At 41.4% G+C, this 18,916-nt stretch overlaps 2 protein-coding genes across 5 annotated transcripts in view; one reads left to right on the top strand and one right to left on the bottom strand.

The window, feature by feature from the left end:
- Window positions 1-13,043, top strand: part of LOC106806848 — a 43,296-nt gene extending 30,253 nt beyond the window's left edge. For all 4 annotated transcript variants that reach the window (XM_014808978.1, XM_014808977.1, XM_014808975.1 and 1 more), the window contains 10 exons: window positions 1,707-1,874; window positions 2,242-2,360; window positions 2,878-3,002; window positions 4,093-4,155; window positions 4,609-4,754; window positions 4,955-5,684; window positions 6,710-6,891; window positions 7,819-7,957; window positions 10,080-10,247; window positions 10,459-13,043. In XM_014808978.1, the coding sequence (XP_014664464.1) occupies window positions 1,836-1,874; window positions 2,242-2,360; window positions 2,878-3,002; window positions 4,093-4,155; window positions 4,609-4,754; window positions 4,955-5,684; window positions 6,710-6,891; window positions 7,819-7,957; window positions 10,080-10,247; window positions 10,459-10,748 (2,001 nt within the window). In that variant the 5' untranslated portion in view covers window positions 1,707-1,835 and the 3' untranslated portion in view covers window positions 10,749-13,043. The remainder of the gene's footprint in view (window positions 1-1,706; window positions 1,875-2,241; window positions 2,361-2,877; window positions 3,003-4,092; window positions 4,156-4,608; window positions 4,755-4,954; window positions 5,685-6,709; window positions 6,892-7,818; window positions 7,958-10,079; window positions 10,248-10,458) is intronic.
- Window positions 13,044-15,225: 2,182 nt separating this feature from the next.
- Window positions 15,226-15,831, bottom strand: LOC106806840. Its single transcript, XM_014808966.1, has one exon. The coding sequence runs from the start codon at window positions 15,829-15,831 to the stop codon at window positions 15,226-15,228; it is 606 nt and encodes a 201-aa protein (XP_014664452.1).
- Between the last annotated feature and the right edge of the window lie 3,085 nt (window positions 15,832-18,916).

Raw genomic sequence — 18,916 nt, 5'->3', positions numbered from 1 at the left:
TGATAGCGGGCATGTAAAATTTCTTGTTACTGTACTTCCATTAGCAGAGGTGGGTACAGGGATCAGTGTTACGGTGTAAGCTTACATGGGGGCATATTGTTTTGTACATTAAAAGCAAGACGATGTTGATGTACTAATTTGTTACGAGTTTCCCTTTATTTTACAAAAGTGCCTTGGTGCCCTTCTCAAACTTTGAGAGTTGCCTTGGTGCCTTTCTATTTTAGAGAAAATTCAAGGCGATTTCTCACATGCCCTAAAAAAATTGCCTTGCTCTTCTCGTCGCTTAATTCGAGCCCTGGAGTGTGTAGTACCGAGTTATAATTCGAACCAGTGAACATTCGGCTATGCATAGATACCAGAATGGAGGCAGTTCTTTGTGAGTTTTTGCTGTGGTGGTGTGAGAAGATGTGAGCGTTGTGCAAATTTGGCGCTCCGTCTTTTCTACCTGTTCTATTTTTGTGTTAGTTTGTGCACATTGGCGTTCGTGAAGTTGTGTGTTGGAGAGGAGCATTTGAACAGCATTTACATAGAATTATTAGTCGATAGTGAATACATAAACATTGAGACTTTGGAGGTGATGTATAAATATAATATATATATATATATATATATCAAGAGTAGATAATAGAGAAGAGTATGACACCGTTTTAACAGCGTTTTGCATAGTTTTTATCTTGTAAATATTCTACTAATATGTGAATTAATATATTCAAACTTTACCTTGTTTTCGTCTATGATTCTCTCTTAATCATATGACACCACCAATTTACCTAAAAATCGTATGTGTTCTTCAAAAAACCTCTTTGAATACGACACGGTTTCACAGTTTTCCCAACACTGTTTCATGTCTTCGGCCAATGTTTGATATGCGGGTCGTAACTACGGGACGCTGGGGGCTGTTGGGGATTATTAGGCATCGAATTGTATTCAGCGTGTAGCGTTTCCAGCGTGCTAAAAATAAATGTATTCGAACAAGTGCTAATTTATCCCCAACAGCCCCCAGCGTTCCATCATAGACAATAGAACACTAATCCCATATCAAACATTGGCCGAAGACATGAAACAGTGTTGGGAAAACTGTGAAACCGTGTCGTATTCAAAGAAGTTTTTTGAAGAACACATACGATTGTCAGGTAAATTAGTGGTGTGATATGATTAAGGGAGAATCATAGACGAAAACAAGGTAAAGTTTGAATATATTTATTCACATATTGATAGAATATTTACAAGTTGAAAACTATGCAAAACGCTGTTAAAACGGTGTCATACTCTTCTGTATTATCTACTCTTGATATATCTATATCGATACGTTCATGTTCATACTATGTGGAACGTCCCATGAGTTGTAGCCGCATACCAGCAGCGGGAGCTATTGAAGCAGCCGAATGTCAATAGGTGCTGGTATGCGGCTGCCACGCTCGGAGGGGAAATACACATACTATGAACGTAATAATCACAGACTCTGCAGATTAGATAATTGTTAACAGGCAATTTGTTAGCAGTACGTGGGAGTTCATGTATTTTGCAACAGACTAATTAGCTGCTAATTTGGACTAAAAGTCTGTGGCTCTGCATGCATTTTGCACCATTTACGTGTTTAGTCCGTGTTTTATCCATCATTTATTCCAATTCATAGTGATAGTACTGTCCAGCTCATTAATAAGGTTGCATAAATTTAAAAACCAGTTCTTGCTATTTTTAACTAGGCTTGAAGCTTGGTCGTCAGAACGCCAAATATATCAAAAGAGGAAGCTCCCGGCCGTGCTATGCTCCATGGCTATATTGACCTAAAGACCCTGCACACATCACGATTGAAGATTTGATTATTCACAAGGATGCCAAAGAAACTGCAGGGCAACATGATAAGCATCAAGGTAATTAGAGACACTATATTGTCACTACACACTAGACTGAATGCCCAGATAAAAGATATGGTGTCATTACTCATTTTATGTAAACCACTACCTGATTATTAAAAAATTCAGTATGTTCTGACTTGGATGGAGTAATCATATAACAGCTTTCATAATTTATCTTTTTTTATACCTAATTTTAGATGAAATAATGACAGTTTATACACTCAAGAGTATTGAAATAGTGTCAAATAAAAGAGGTGAACCACCACGTAAGTTTCTGAAAACATCTGTGTTGACATGATTGCTCACACAAAATGATTATTGTGAATATTTACTTTGTGTTTTACTTAAAATATTGATTTGATGTATTTATGGTTTGTTACAGAGGCTTCGAAGTCTGGAACACCTAACATTGGATGAGATAGAGAGACTGCCAGATAAACATCTTGTTGAAGTATTTGCCCATGTAAACTCTGATGAACTAAACCAGAAATATACCTTCCAGTAAGTAAACCAATTGTTAATATATTATTTACAGGTTTAATGCACTCGGAAAACTATATAGTTTTCTAAGAGTGGACAAAGCTTGTAAATATCTACAAAGGAGTTAATACAGTAGTCAGGGTCATATTGCATGCTTGTTCATATGGGAAATGTAAATGGTCAATTTCATGTCCATTACTAGGTGGACATGATTTTACAATTGAGCTAAAAAAAAGAAGTAAAGTTACTAACAAAGAATTGCCCAAATATATGCATTGTAAAAAAAACACATTGCTTTGTAACATAGATTTATATAATTACCAAATATTTATAAACTAAAGGACTATAACAGCATTCAGGTGTGCAGTACTAAAAACTGAATATCCACAATGAAAAATATTTACTTTGAAAATGTTCTATCTTCATCCAGATGAATGGTTGCAGATATGCTATCCAAGTGTGTCTGATTGTCGTTTCTTTGCACAGCTTGCACATGATATTAATCTACTTACACAGATGTGAATGCATTTATTCTTAGGTGCATGTTGATGCCTCATCACTGCCAGACAAAATACACAAGCTTTAGAAATGAGGGACGAGGGAAAATGCAGATGCAGGCTCATTTAATGCTCCATATTCAAGATCTGCAACGGCAGGCTAAAGGTAAGTTGCATATGTTTCGAGAACCATGCAACCCTGATATGCTGTAATCTGTTTCCAGATTTTATTAACACACTTGTGATTTTTTGTAAAAACTTAGAAATTTACTTTTTTGCTAGGCAGCAAATACTTACTGTCAGACAAAAAACAAGCAGCTAGCAACCTTAGTCATCCTGACAGAAATATTAGAAACCCATAGCCATTCTACTCCTTCCCACCCAACAGTACTCTACTTTGGTTTATTAGAAATTTCTTGGCAGCAAGTATTTGCTGCTGACATTTAGAGCAGGCAGCAAAGCTGCTGCTTGCTGCCCTCAATTTGGAATCCTGGAAACGTCCCCACACTTCTTAGCAGCAGTTTATGCCCAAGTGATTTTAGTAAAGTGCTTTCTTTACGCTGTGTGTAGAAATTGTGTTGTCACAACTTCGCAGTTATTTAAAGGTGCCCTGCATGCCTCGAACTTTCAAGCGGCAAACATAAAATTAGACAAAAATGAATTATTTTAACATTGCACGTTTGTACTTGCCTATATATGTGTGATGGGTAAAAAAAATTGCTCAGGAATACGTTCATTCAAAGGTCTTAGACTACAAAGTGAAAGTCTCGGGTCAGAATGTTTCAAACAGCATTTACTTTTGCCGCACTGCGGCGATGTTGTGACGCGTCTCTTGTTGCTATATGCAGTGTTGACTGTTGCCAGGCGCTGAAGGTCATATGAAGGCAGCATGTGCTCATAGATATCATATCACACGTGTTATATGATATCTATATGGCTGTGCTGGTTACGTGACCTGCGTCGACTCTTGCCGCCATGATACAGAATCGTGGTGAAACACATTTTTCAAGTTGTTTTTTTGTTGAGTGAATATAGGCTTGATACAGATTTTTACAGTTTTATTTTCAAAGCTAATGTTCCGTTAAAGTGCAGTGAGTAATTTACTTATATGTTTACAGTGGTTTGTCACAAAAATGTGCATGGGAATGGATCTTTAAGCAGAATACGTATAATTTGTTGACTGTTATGCATATATATATATATTATTATTATATATATATATATATATGATATACTCATCTCACTTTTCATTTCAGCTGAAGGAAAGCATTTCACCTTTACAGCAGAATCAGTAATTGCAAAGAAGAAAAAGGAAGAAGGTACTTTATCAATAATTTTGTTAGTATAGTAATAGCTTTTTTACACAAAAACAAGCCTTACCAATTTACACCAAATTAATTATTTCGAATATGACAAAAGATAATGTCATATGGTGGTATTTACATAGAGCAGTGTAAACTTTTAGATAGGCAAGAATGTGAATTAATTGGACATACACAATATTACTGCTGTCTACTAGTAGTACAAGTAGAGGATATATATATGTAGTAACTAATATATTATACAAATATATTATGGACTATGTATTTCAAAGACAATTTTATGCTAGTTTATTTAATTCATATACTGAAGGTAGTTGTGATCTGGCCAAGTATTCAAATATACTTAGTGCAGTTAAGATTTTAACTAGAATTTTACTTGAATAAGGGTGAAAAATACTGGACATTGCCAAACAACAAAACTGATACTATCTGTATGATCATGTTTTTAAGCCAAGGCAGCAGCAAGGAAGAGGCTGAGGAAAGATTTGGTACCAAAGTCCGTGGCTGCTAGGAGTTACCCATCACCGAAACCCAAAATAGATCATTACAGTGAAAGTGACTCTTCAGAACCTGCAGAGGAGAATCAGCTTACAACTGTAAAAATATTGTCTTATCTATACATAATAAGTAGCAAGCATAAACGCAAGGAAAGGGCAAGTGTGTGCCTTATTGAGCCATATGCAAATGTATGTAAATGACAGACGATAAAAACTTATATCATGTTAAAAATAAATGCCGGTGGATTTTACGTTGGGGAAGTGATTATTCATTATTCGTGGCTTTGAACATTTTTTAGGTCACTTCACAAAAGCAAGCACTACTGAAGAACAGAAGGGCATTCATTCATAAGAAAAAATCATCGGCACTTTATGCAACGTCACCTACGACAGCTGCTCGGGGGTCAATACCAGAGGATAACGACGAAAGTGTAGTGATGACCAGTTGTAAGAATGGCAGATTTGTATCGAGACTGATGAGAAGCGGAAGCAGTGGGCGCTCGAACGTAGTAAAGTGCCCTGAGTCAGTTTCGAAGAACCTGCGTGCCTGCTCGGTGTATCTTGGTAAGGCCATCAAGACAGAGTCAACCATGGAAGAGTCGGAGGATGACAGGTGGCATGAAAGTGCAAAATCCAGGGTGCCGAAGATAGAGCAACTCTCTTCGGAAGAGGAATGTGATTCTACAGAGGAGGCTGAGAAAAACCACGCCCTGCGAGCAGAGGAGAAGCGTCTGCGGCGTGAACAGATGAGAAAAGAACTCAACCCAGATAGCGATGTGGGAGAAGAAAGCGGGGATATTTCAAACTCTTCACACCCCTTGCACGACCACTGCTACACCACCACCGGCGGTCCCAAGTATGACATATCGAGCGATTCGGAGGTGGATATCGAGACATGTGAAGATGAGCGTAATGATAGGGAGTGCCCACTACCTAATCCAGTACACGGAATCCGGCTTGATGGCTTGCATTATGCACCAGGTTCCCTCAGAAGACGAGCATTCCCTAACACGAAAAAACATGCCGGTTGTAAGTGGCTGTACTGTTCACCTTTGTTAGCCCTTCTCACACTGACTGTAGTAGAAATTTACCCTTAATTACTTATTATGTCTAATGTATTTTCAAAGCCATCGTTCTGTTTATTTCCCAGCATATGCATTCTTTGGTCCAAATGTCATCTTCCCTCAAGTTTTCATCAATTCCAATACATTGTTATAGCTGTTATCCTATATGTGATCTCAAGCTCTGCCTCTCTTTTACCAGTGTAGACCACTTTTCATCCTGGTGACCAGATTTCCACCTCACTCTGCCAGTCTTACCTAACCAGGTGAAGCCTCAATGATCCTATGCTGTCTGTTGGGTATATATATATATATATATATATCTTGAAAGTTCATAGTCGGATTTCTTTTAAAACATTAATATCATCATTCAGATGGCTGTCAGAATGACAGCTGAAACTGTCAAGGTAAATAATTTAAGGAGTTAACCATGAACAATGATGTTATTAATATTATATATATATATATATATATCAAGAGTACATAATAGAGTCTAATAATATAAGTCTATAAGATAGTAATAATCTTTATTATGTACTCTTGATATATATATATATATGTATGTAATAAATAATTAGCTGGTAAGCTTAGATCAGGTCAAAAGTGACTACAAGTCTATACATACACAGGCACGCACACACATTGTATGGTGTGCACTCTAGCTGTTTTTTATGTGGCAGTAGATATCTTTACAATATTTGAAGCTAGATAAAAAAATAAACATGCCATTCCACATTTTGTGTCTTTACACCTTGATGCCACATTATTTCTTTAAATGGTTAACATGTTGCAGAATATTCTATCGTATTTGTAACCAGTGTGGCTGTCTGTTCACATTGAAATTTGTGAAAATACTGGATATTCCATTTTGCTTGAAAGATGAGGGAATTTTGTCAGAAGGCTCAAAGTCTAAGACCTACTCCATAGTCCAAGACTACTTGATAGTTTTAACATGTTTATTGTGCTTACCAGTGTCAACCATTTGTTATGCAGTGCTTACGTCGGTGCCACCTCGCCGGCCACAAGCTACGTTTGAACAACTTGGAATCGATCCAAAGGAAATGGACAATCTGAGCACTGATGATACTGATGATGATGCTGAGGCTGAAGGCAAAGAATCACATAAAAAAAGAAAACCAGGACGTCCCCTGAAGGGAACCTCTGAATGGGAAAGGGTAAACATGCATGTCATTTACAGGGGTTGAAATTCACCGAATTAACCCACTTGCCAGAAAGGGTAGTGAAACGAAAATTGTACTAATCCTTATGAGAATCTATCACCCCTGATTTTCAGTAATCTTTAACTCAACCCAGCCAAATTTTGTAAGCCATGGTAGTTGAAACTGTCTCTCACTTTTATTAGTGTTATATACTCATTCTATTGTTCCCTGGTCTCTTCTCCTGTTTTCTCTATTTTGTTTTCACACATTCTAACAATATCCAAATGTTTCAATTGAAAGCAGTACTTAGCATGTATAGGTTGTGTAGTGAAGCATATGTTACTGACAGATCGCATCATTCTAAATGTGTTTATCCAAGAAGACTTAATTGCTCTCATTTTCCCATTCTGGTGGTGGCCCTGTGGTGGCAGCTGTCCCAGTTACTCAGTATATACTCTCCGTGTAACAAAAATATTAGACTCCTCCCCCTTCGTACATGAATAAATGCCACCTCTGTCATAATACACATACATGTACTGTGTACCAGGCAGCCAAGGTATCTGCTTGCAAAATAAATACTGAAAGGTGTTCTGCAGATTAGTAGCTGGTGAGCATTACTTTCGACCTCTGTAATACAAGACATGTTTCTGGTGTACTATGTTATCAGTATGAATAACAATCTTGGAATGCGTTGCATTTATTGATGAATAAGTCCTAAAATAATTTATCAATCTAGGGTTGAGAATAAAAGTAAGCATTTAAAAATAAATATCGATCAAGTCCTATTCGCCTTGCCTTTATTAACTAAGTATAATGAGTGAAATAATTGATAACCGAGTTGCTTTGAGAAACCTGCATGTAATTATATGGTATTATGCTATTATTGCACACACAAACCATCCTTAATGCATTTGTGCCATTTTGTCTGTTTTCTATTTACAGAGAGTGTCGCTGAAAGCAATAAGAAAGATAAGGCTTTATAAAAATAGGGGTGAAAAGTATCCTCTAACCTGCAAGATCTGCAAGACAAGAAATTTCACTGCTTTGGCCACACTAACGTACCACTATCGCAGCCATGCTGGTGAGTACCCTGTTTGTTGGGGGAGATATTTTTATATATATGCTAGGAGTCACTTTGAGGGTAAAAAATCGAGTTTTTAGTAAAAATGCTAGCGAATATGAATTGTTTAATTTGCTATACTTGTAGTATTTTAGCACAATTTTACTGTTGGCAGTATAATATAATAAAGCATAGTATTCATTTTATAAGTTGGGTTATATTTCATTCTTAGGTTTTTTTAGCTCATCTGCATGATGTAGTCAGATATGCAGCTTGTTGAATCGCATGATTGTCCGTGTGTCCGTCCGTCAACAGTTGGGCACAAATCTTAACCGCTCGACGTACGGTCACGATATTCAGGATGTGGGGGGGGGGATCGTGAAAAGGACTCGGGATGACCAATTTGGGGGGTCAAGGGTCAAAGGTCAAGATGTGTAAACGGAGGGGGAATATTTTCCCCTTAACTTAAGGTATAGGAGGAAATACGAAATTGCGGCACAAATCTTAATGGCTCAACGTATGCTCTTAATATTCGGTGTATAGTGTGATGGGCAGGAAACCCATCACCAGTGCAAAATTGGAGGTCACAGGTCAAAGGGCAGTGGGGGAAAGGTCAGATATCAGACATTTTCTGAGGCCATGGCCTAATGGACAGAGTGGAAAACTTTTTTGTTTCAGCGCTGACCTACCATTTTTATGGCTTTATTGAAAGGACCATGAAATGTACTTTCCGCTGACATGCGAAGAGTAAGTGTCTGATAACCTTTTGACCTGAAGGGGAGGGTTCAACATGGATTTGTTGACTGTTAACAAAGGACTGAACTGCTTTTGCTATTATTAGAGCCCATACCTGTGTGGATGTGAGGCTACATTATTTTGCAGTTCAATTGCAAAGACAAAAGTTTGTTGAACAAGGTTTTTACACTCCTTAAATCATATTATTTTCTAAAGCAGTCTGTATATTAATTAATAGCACCCTGAATGCTCGCGTGGCTACCGTCATCCGAAATGTAGGCAAAAACCCGGGGGCAACCCATTACTCATGCATGGGGGTGAACTGGCACTTTTCTAATAAACATGCACGCCTGCAATGCAGATGTGTTTAATTTATTACTCACAGCTGAGCGAAATTGTCGCCTGCCTGAATATACTTGGATTTTAGCCTGTAAATTTCAGAAACTCAATGGAATTAGGTTATCTCTACTTTCTTGACTTATCACCAATGCACGAACGGCGATGCCATCTTTGATTATTGATTACACTTGCACGCGCCATCACGCGGCAACTATATAGGCCTAGTGATACGTATACATTATGACACGAATATATAAGAAAGTCGAGCAGGTATGAAGTAGGATGCATTGTTAGGGTTTAGTTTTAGTGTTAATACCTATGCTACACAGTTTTGATGATGACGTAGCCGGTTTAGCGATAGAACAGGCTTTCAACCTTTTGCAGAAACGAAGGCCAGTACAGTAGAGCAGCAGACCTCAGATGAGCACTGTCGCTAATGCGGCACTTGTTTAAATTCTTGAAACCAAGCTAAATGAGATCATTTCCCCCAAACGCCACCCCATTAGCCAACTGTACCCCACCACCCCATCAGCTAACAACACCCCACTACCCTATCAGCTAACAACACCCCACTACCCTATCAGCTAACAACACCCCACTACCCTATCAGCTAACAACACCCCACTACCCTATCAGTCAACAACACCCCACCACCCCATGAGCCAACAACACCCCACTAACGCATCAGCCAACAACACCTTATACGGTACTACCCTATCAGCCAACAACACCCCACCACCCTATCAGCCAACATCACCCCACTATACCTATTACCCACCACCCACCACGACCTCCCCAACCTTACCACCCTCATCACCTACTACCCACCAGGACTACCACCACCCCACAGCCCATCATGTTTTTACATCAGCCTTATCAGAGCTTGGATTGACAATGAGCCATTAGGGGGAGAACAATTCTTTTGCAATTTCTGATTATTTTGCTTGGTTTTCTGTTCTTCTGTTGGATTTTTCTACGTTCATGGGTGTGTGTGCTGGTATGTAAATATGTATTTTACCCTGCCATTGTCATGATTATTTGCTTCACCAGATTCCAATTTATTTTGCAGGAATCAAGCCTTTTGTCTGCACCGTCTGTGGGACAACGTTCACTCGACAGCATAGTCTCAACTACCATATGCTCATTCACAACAATGAGAGTCGGTTTGCATGTCCTGAGTGTGACCGAACGTTTCGCCACCCAAGTCACTTCAAGGAACACCTACGCAAACACACAGGTTGATAGGAGATCCATTTTAGTGAAACTGAATTATTGCCATTATGCTTTTTTAATGCAAATTCCTCAGATCTTGTCCTTAACTGCACATAATATCTAAGGCTGCTGGAATAATCAGCAGTTTCGCTGAGACATTTGTTTTTGTTAAACAGTGAGAAAGTAATTTATTATTGCGAATTTTTATGTGATATTTTTATGCTCTTGCCCTGCAGGCGAGACGCCGTTCCAGTGCGTACTGTGTCACCTGTGCTTCAAGACTCGCAACTCCTACAAGCGGCACCTACGCACGCGTCACGAAAAAAATCTCACTAGTACTGGTGTGGAGGACATTGACGTCGGGGAATTGGAGCGCTACAAAGCCTACTCACATGTTGCAAAGACTGGTGGCAAGATTACTGTAGTGCCAGTACCATCAAAGATGGTATACTGTATGGATGACAGTTCGAAGGAATCCGAGAAAGACCTCAGGTTTGGTGTTCCAGTTGACACTGACACTGCCTAAACTCCCTTGTGGTCAGAATGTCCTGGTCAGTATGGTGGTCATGGTTGGCATTGCAATGCTCTACAATTGAAGCATTTCTTTGGAAGAGGAAAGTACAGCTACTCTGCCTTGGTGAACAAAATCGTGTGGTATGAGTTGAATTTTGATAGTTGGATCTATGAAATATCAAGAGCTAATAAATAGTATTTATTAGCTTTTGGTAATATGGATGATCATGTAGGAATTATACCCGTAGCCAAGCCTGCCGACCTTTGACTGGCTCAACTACTCAGGCTAAGAAACAAGGCGTTTTTATTAAAAACGTACCCTGTATACATTTTTAGATTGTAATTGATGATGCATTAAAAAACAATTTAATTTACCCAAACTAACATGTGTGGGCATAGGATGTCAACGAACCTTTCTGACCATTTCATAAAGTTTAGTCGGGCATTATAAAAAATGAAACTTACAGATACTTATGAGCATTGCCGGCCTTAGCAATTGTGGGGCCCAATTTGACCAACTTGTGGACCATTTTGGTTGGGCCTGCTGGACTGTAGATTACTTTAAATGGTGTATCAGGAATATATGCTATTACTTTTTTAACTATATTATTATATTTTGACATAAAACTTTGTGGAAACAAATGTGCTTATCAAGAAAGCTTTCATTCTCTTCTGGAAACTTAAAATGTCATCAAAGTTCGAGCTTTTTTTTCCATCACATTCTATGGATAAGATTTCGAGGCGGCCGAGTCTACCTTGAAGCATGTATGACCTTAAAGAAGATTTGATGAATTTTAATTTGAACATTTTCTGTCCTCTGACACTACAGAGTGGTTTTGACAAAAATGTGCACAGAGCAAAGAAATTTAGAATTCTGTTAGCTCTCACATTCAAAGCAAGGAATTTCAAGATTTTCAAACATTGTCTGAAGTATGGCGAAAGAAGATTTGGCTTCAGAGCTTCCAGCTAGCTCCTCCACCAGCTTACGGCCATATAAAGCTGCTAACTTTCGAGACTTGACTTGTGTTCATTTTCCTGGGTGAGCTTGACATTTGTTAGCAAAGTTTCCAAATCTTTAGCAATTCCTCCTTTCATACAGTCGCATTGGAGTGACTTCTCCATGTTGCAGGCATGTACAAAATATATGGAGATTCTGCGTTTCCTAGTCATCTGAATTCCCCTCTCATCCTCGCAGGTGTGTCCCAAGCAGAGCAATACGTTTGGCATGATCATGGCTGCAGGAGCTAGCTGCCAGTAGAATGTCGACACCGACATTCAGCTGCCTTTGAGGCTCTGCTCTGAATTTTCTCTCTGGTTTTACTTTCTCGGGACGATATTCCACAAGGCACTGGAATAGTTGAGAACTAGAGTTTGATAGCTTTGGATAATTCACTGCCCTGTGCAAGTTTTGAACTTGCAGCTTTGACTGTAAAGTGAGAACTACACATTGTACGGTACATTGTTGGTAGTCTAGCTAGCAAGAAGTGAAGTACTGCATGCAGGGTGGCACCTAAGCAATGTGATATTACGCATCGCACAGGGTTGGTTAAACCTAATTAGTCAGCGCTCAGTCCAAGCAGATTACAGTCATGGTTGCTAAAACTAGTCATGTGCATGACTACTCCTTGCCTGCATTTCTAGCCCTGGACTTATCATTGATCTGCTTTTTGCACCTCAAAAGAATAGTTGGTTTGAAGCCAAGGTGTCTATGGACATTCAGCTAATGGGTGCAGGGGCTCCTTGGGCCAAATAAGATCAATTGGCATGCATATGGCTGGCACTGCTTATAAGTTTGATACATATGATTAAGTAATATCCATGTCTATAATAGATGGCTCTGTACTATTCAATCAAGGGTCCATAATAGAAAAAATAGATTTTCTATTATGGACTCTTGATTCGATGAAAGTCATTCTATGATCTGTGAAAATTTCACTTAAAATCAGCTTCACTATTATTTGGTTTGTTAAGGCTATTATCAAGAGCTAATAATACATTGTATACAATGTAATACAATGTATTATTAGCTCTTGCTATTGCGCATAATGAGTCATTCGATGCAGCTAAACAACTCAATGATAGTGTGTTGAAATAGTACTTCAGTGTAAGATATAAATAAGCACACCGGGGTGTTTACCAACCATTTGGCTATTTTTCATTATTTTCCAATGTTGGCGCCATTTTCCTCCCAAAGATGATGGTACATCTTCTGTTATTACCTTCGCCCAACTGAGTTGGAGGAGGTTATATGATCGCTCTTGTGTGTTTGTGTGTTAGTGTGTTAGTGTGTTTGCGCGATTGATATTAGCGTGTCAGCCAGCCAGCGCAGCGAGCCAGCGAGCGTGTACATGTGAGCGAGCAGCAGCAACGAGCGGCTGCTACGAGCGAGCGAGCTGGCGGAGGTATGCACTCTCCGTGAGTGCCCTCTGTCTAGTTAATATAGTGCTACTCATACCGAAAAGGTTTTTTCGTGCGGTGATTTATGCGTTATTATCTATATTATTAGCAAACTTCCATATAGATGCTTATATATCAAATTATAAAATAAATTGTATGATCAACGAGTGACATTGCTGTAAAGGTCAAGTACGTATGTTGTACAGATCTATTTCTTGTGCCGTTTCAGCGATGTGCCCGTTTATCTATGGCAATTAAGATCAAGCGGAAACCACTACAGAATAGTTTGTCATTAGAGATTTATGTTTTTAGTTGGTTGGTATATGTGTCTGGTAGGATGATAGTTTTCAAGGAACAATCAAATCATGATTATTTTTAATGATACAAATTAGAATACTAGTATACGGTGTGACAACGGATTTTTCAAATAGCGTGCAGTAGTAAACATTGTTTCTTTTAAGATCTAGACCTAACGTAAAGATGGTTATTGGCAATTTATTATACATTCCTTCGTTCAGAATTACATGATATATAACTGAATTTAATTATGCTTTATATTCTTGATAATTTAATGGATTTAGATGTGTGCAAAACCTGGCTATATATCTATGAGAAAATGGAGCAATATATTCACCAAGAATGTATATTTTTAAACGTTGACCTGTTAGATGCTAGTTTGCTTAGACATCAATTAGAATGTACGACAGTAGCCTCGAATCTGTTTCTATTTTTTGACTCCAAACCATTATTGGTACTATGCACCAAGTCTCATCAGCATGCTGCTGTAAATTTTGCCTCGATCACACTAGAAGCTAACACTTCAGCTAAAGACTGCAAGGGCGTTATATATAGTTACGTTATCAGGATCGATCGAGTGTATAATAATAGAAACTAATAATACACTCCTGATGTAATGTATGTGGGTGAGGCTTGCAACGTGCGTGCTAAAGGTGTTCTTTCTGCTTGGTTGTCATTGCAAGGACTGTAGGTATCTTACTATAATTAAACGAACCTGTAGAGGAAAGGCCAAGATAACATTTTGTTCGAATTTATTTAGTGATATGTGACAATTTGTGGTAAATCTTGTAAGAGAATCCAAACTATTTTTAATGGCTTTGGCGTTTTTGTCATTATTGGTTAAAATTATTTAATTATTGGATAGTTCTCTAGATTAAAATTTTGAATAGTTATTAGCTGGGAGTTGCTAGGCATTTGGGCTTGTATAATCGTTCAATGCTTCTCATGTATTCGTTTAAGTGTAATGACTGTTTATTGTGCAGTATTATATACCCGCATGATGTGTCATTCTGGTGTTTATTACATTAAATACTTAATAAAGCAGCACTATATAATTCTATGTGCAGAATCATTGGACTCACTTGCTCATTGTTCATAGTGTTTCTTTGTGAGATTTGAAGATGGTTAATCAATTGGTTATCAATAATATTAGTTAATTTGTTTAATAATAATACTTTACATCGTCGTTGTTGTGATACATCACGTGACGTTTAATCTCTCTCGCTCGCACTCTCTCTCTCTCTCTCTCTCTCTCTCTCTCTCTCTCTCTCTCTATCTCTCTCTCTTTCTCTCCCTCTCTTTCTCTTTATTTTTTTTCTCTCTCTATCTCTCTCTCTCACTCACTCACTCGGCACGAAATAAATTGTGTCCTCTAGGCTTTGGCTCAGAGTGCAGGCCTGTATTTTTGAGTAGCAAATATTTTAGCTGTTTACATAATGCCGGTCAATGTAGACATTGAGCAGCCTTCACATAGCTTGATCGGGTGGGTCACGGAGCTATGTCACACATACGCGACGCACGACCCGCGCATTGAAAAAATGGAAAATAAGATCAGTGCGTCGTTGTGCGCCCAACTTTTGTCAGGATTTGGGAGAAGCTAGCGATTTGACAACAAATGCACAGCGTGTTGCTAGCGCGCTGCGCGTATACAGGGCGCACATGTTAAAAAATCCAACGAATGCACAGCGTGTTGCTAGCGCGCTGCGCGTATACAGGGCGCACATGTTAAAAAATCCAACGAATGCACAGCGTGTTGCTAGCGCACGGAACGAATGGTCCGCGCATGCACCGCGCATTCAACTCACAGCGGTCATGCATGCTGTGACAATGAGCTTGACGGTCTCGGGCTGCTGCTGCATCGTGCTCAGGAGAACTTGGAAACGGTTGGCAAGGATGCCGAAGGCATTTTTTACGACCCTCCTGGCTCGGGAAAGCCGGTAGTTCAAGATGCGCTCCGGCCGCGTCATACCTCGGAGGCTGTACGGCTTCATCATGTTGGGTCGTAGGGCGAAGGCATCGTCGCCGACGAAGAAGTAGGGCACATCCTGGTTGTCGTTGGGAAGAGGATCGGGATCAGGGAAGCCTAGACTACCATCTTTAACGCATTCATTCAGCTCAGAAGCATTGTAGATCTGAGCGTCTGATGCTGATCCCATACCGCCGATGTCTGCCCAGATGAACTTGTAATCAGCATCCACGAGCGCCATGAGGACAACGGAGTAGAACCCTTTGTAGTTGTAGTATAGGGAACCACTGTTTGGAGGACACTTGCAGTTGACGTGCTTGCCATCAAGTGCACCACAAGTAAGGGGGAAGTTCCACCTCTCCATGAACTTGTCAGATATGGCACGCCATTCCTCAGGAGTGAACGCATTGGCCAAAATTATGCGCCAGTCACACATACACGGCGCACGGGCCGCGCACTGAAAAATTAGCAATTTTGGCCAGTGCGTTGTCTTTCGCTGGGTGTGCGTCAGCATTCGTTACTCGTTCGTCGAGCACGCTGGACCAACGCTATTTATGCGTTGTCATTCGCTGTGTGCGTCGGGATTTTTGAGCATGCACAAAAATGTGCGCGGAGCTCGACGCATGAATGTACACGCCAGAAGGACGCCAGACACGCGCAGAGCGCGCTGGACCAACGCCAGACACACGCGGAGCACACGCTGGGTATTTGTTGTATGTTCGTCGGCTGAGGTGTAGAGAACACCTAGCGAACACCTAGCGCACACCTAGCGTGCTTCTAACGCATGTCCAGCGAACATGAAGCGAATATGGGCGTGCTGAACGAGTGCTGAACGAGTCTGTAGCGCGCCCAGCGTTCTTCTAGCGTGTTCCTAGCGTGTACGCAGCGTGTAGCCATGGGGTATATAAACGGGTCCCTCATCATCACTTCTCCTCCGACCCTCATGGGTGATGACAGAGGTTCCTGCTGATCGTGTCTAGTAGAACCACCTCAGAAGATGGAGGATCCCGATAGGCTGCGACTGCAATACGAAATCGCGGTTTTCCAACATCAGCAGAACCTCATAGAACTGGCACTTCCCCATCAGTCCATGTCATTAGGAGAAGGAGAAAGAGAAGAGGTCAACGGAAGTTTTGGGTCCGACCGTGGATCGGTAGGCGACGACAGTTTGGCCTGTATGACCAGCTACTTGTTGAACTCCGTAACGAAGACCAGGCAGCCTTTAAGAACCTCATGCGGATGCCCCCCGAGATGTTCGACGAGCTGCTAACCAGAGTGGGTCCGAGGATCACCAAGCAGAATACAACCTACAGAGAGGCCCTCGACCCTGGCCTGAAGCTTGCCCTCACTCTGTGGCATCTTGCCTCTGGGACTAAGTATCACTCAATGTCCCATGGGTGGAGGGTGCCTCACAACACCATATCCCTGCTCATCCCAGAAGTGTGCCAGGCAATCATCGATGAGTACAAGGATGAGGTGATGAAGTGTCCCACCACTCCTGAGGAATGGCGTGCCATATCTGACAAGTTCATGGAGAGGTGGAACTTTCCCCATACCTGTGGTGCACTTGATGGCAAGCACGTCAACTGCAAGTGTCCTCCGAACAGTGGTTCCCTATACTACAACTACAAAGGGTTCTACTCCGTTGTCACTCATGCGTCTCGTGGATGCCTCGTTACAAAGTTTCATGTCTGGGAAGACATCGGCGGTATGCGGCATCAGCATCAGACGCCTCAGATCTTACAATGCCTGCTGAGCCTGAATGAGATGCGGTTAAAGATTGGTAGATCTAGGCTTCCCTGATCCGATCCTCTTCCAACGACAACCAGGATGTGCCCTACTTCTTGGTCGGGGACGATTCCTTTCGCCCTACGACCCCAACAGGATGAAGCCTACAGCCTCCGGGGTATGACGCCAGCCGGCGGCACATCTTGAACTACCGGCCTTTCCCGAGCGAGGATCGTAGAAAACTGCTTTCGGCATCCTGGCGCCAACCGTTCCAAGTTCTCCTGAGCCGATACAGCAGCATTCCGAGACGTCAAGCTCATTGTCACGAGCATGGCATGACCGGCTGCCGTTCGCTGACTGTGCGTTGAATGCGCGGTGCATCCGTGGACCACACACACACACACACACACACACACACACACACACACACACACACACACACACACACACACACACACACACACACACACACGAGCGCGCGCGCGCGCACACACACACGCCCTGTATACGCCCTGTATACGCAGCGCGCTAGCAACACGCTGTGCATTCGTTGTCAACTCGCTAGCTTCTCCCAAATCCTGACAAAAGTTGGGCGCACAACGACGCACTGACCTTGTTTTTTTAAGCACTGTTTTTTTAGCACCGTTTTTTTAAGCACCATTTTTTAGCACCGTTATTTTCCATTTTTTCAATGCGCGGGCCGTGCGTCGCGTATGTGTGACTGGGCCAAGAGCAAATGGGTGCTCGTGAAGAGCACCTACATTATTACAACAAGAACCAGCGAAATTAGAAGCGGCACACGCGGGTGGAAACAAAGGGACCGATATTATAATAATACATTGCAACGTACGTGATTCCATTATTTGGCGTAGACCTGCATGGCTATTGCAGCATAGGCCTACACGTTGCGAATTGTTTACTAAGCCGTATGATAACGGCCTATGGTATTAGCAACATGATAACGCCGCACGCAGCCTATACTGTCCGCTGTGTCGCCTGTTCATGTCACCTTATATTAGGCACGTTTCGCCACCGCCGCAAAGTTTCGGCCCTCTTTTACGAGATCGGAGACTCGGACCGCCAGATGGGTGTAGCATGCACGTTGCACGTGACAGTAATCAGCGACGCGGGCGACCGACGCTGGCGTCGTCAACATAGAAAGGAAATGTATTCCTAGGCACACGCAAGAGCCGTTAATAATATACACTGCTCGTAAGAATTGTAGATACACAGGATGAGTATGGTACGCGTATATTTCGAACATACATCACTGTCGTAAAACGGGCATTTGCATAGTAACGGACGGTGTCACCGCTGGGATTCGGTCCCTGGCACATTGTACCATGAGGCTGGACCTCTGCATGGTAATTACTTTTAACGCGAAGTCTTACGCGAACGTCGCGCGACCAACTGGTCGATAGCAGCTAGTTGGGAGATTAGAACATGTTCTATTTTCACCAACTCGGAGTTGCCGAATTGCGAAATTGGTTCAACTCGCCAATTCCCCAACATAAAGTCGGTTGCGCGGTCGACATCACCCGAAGATGCTGGGGGAGATTGTAGAGGGTAGACAGGGGCGGATCCAGAGGGGGGTCGAGGGGGTCAGGACCCCCCCCCCTTTTTTTACCACAAAAAAAGAAAAATAGCATACACACACACGCACGCACGCACGCGCGCGCGCGCACACACACACACACACACACACACACACACACACACACACACACACACACACACACACACACACACACACACACACACACACACACACACACACACACACACACACACAC

Source organism: Priapulus caudatus, unplaced genomic scaffold (genome assembly GCF_000485595.1).
Source record: "Priapulus caudatus unplaced genomic scaffold, Priapulus_caudatus-5.0.1 Scaffold182, whole genome shotgun sequence".
NCBI lineage: Eukaryota > Metazoa > Priapulida > Priapulimorpha > Priapulimorphida > Priapulidae > Priapulus > Priapulus caudatus.
This window is presented reverse-complemented; position numbering and strand designations above follow the sequence as displayed.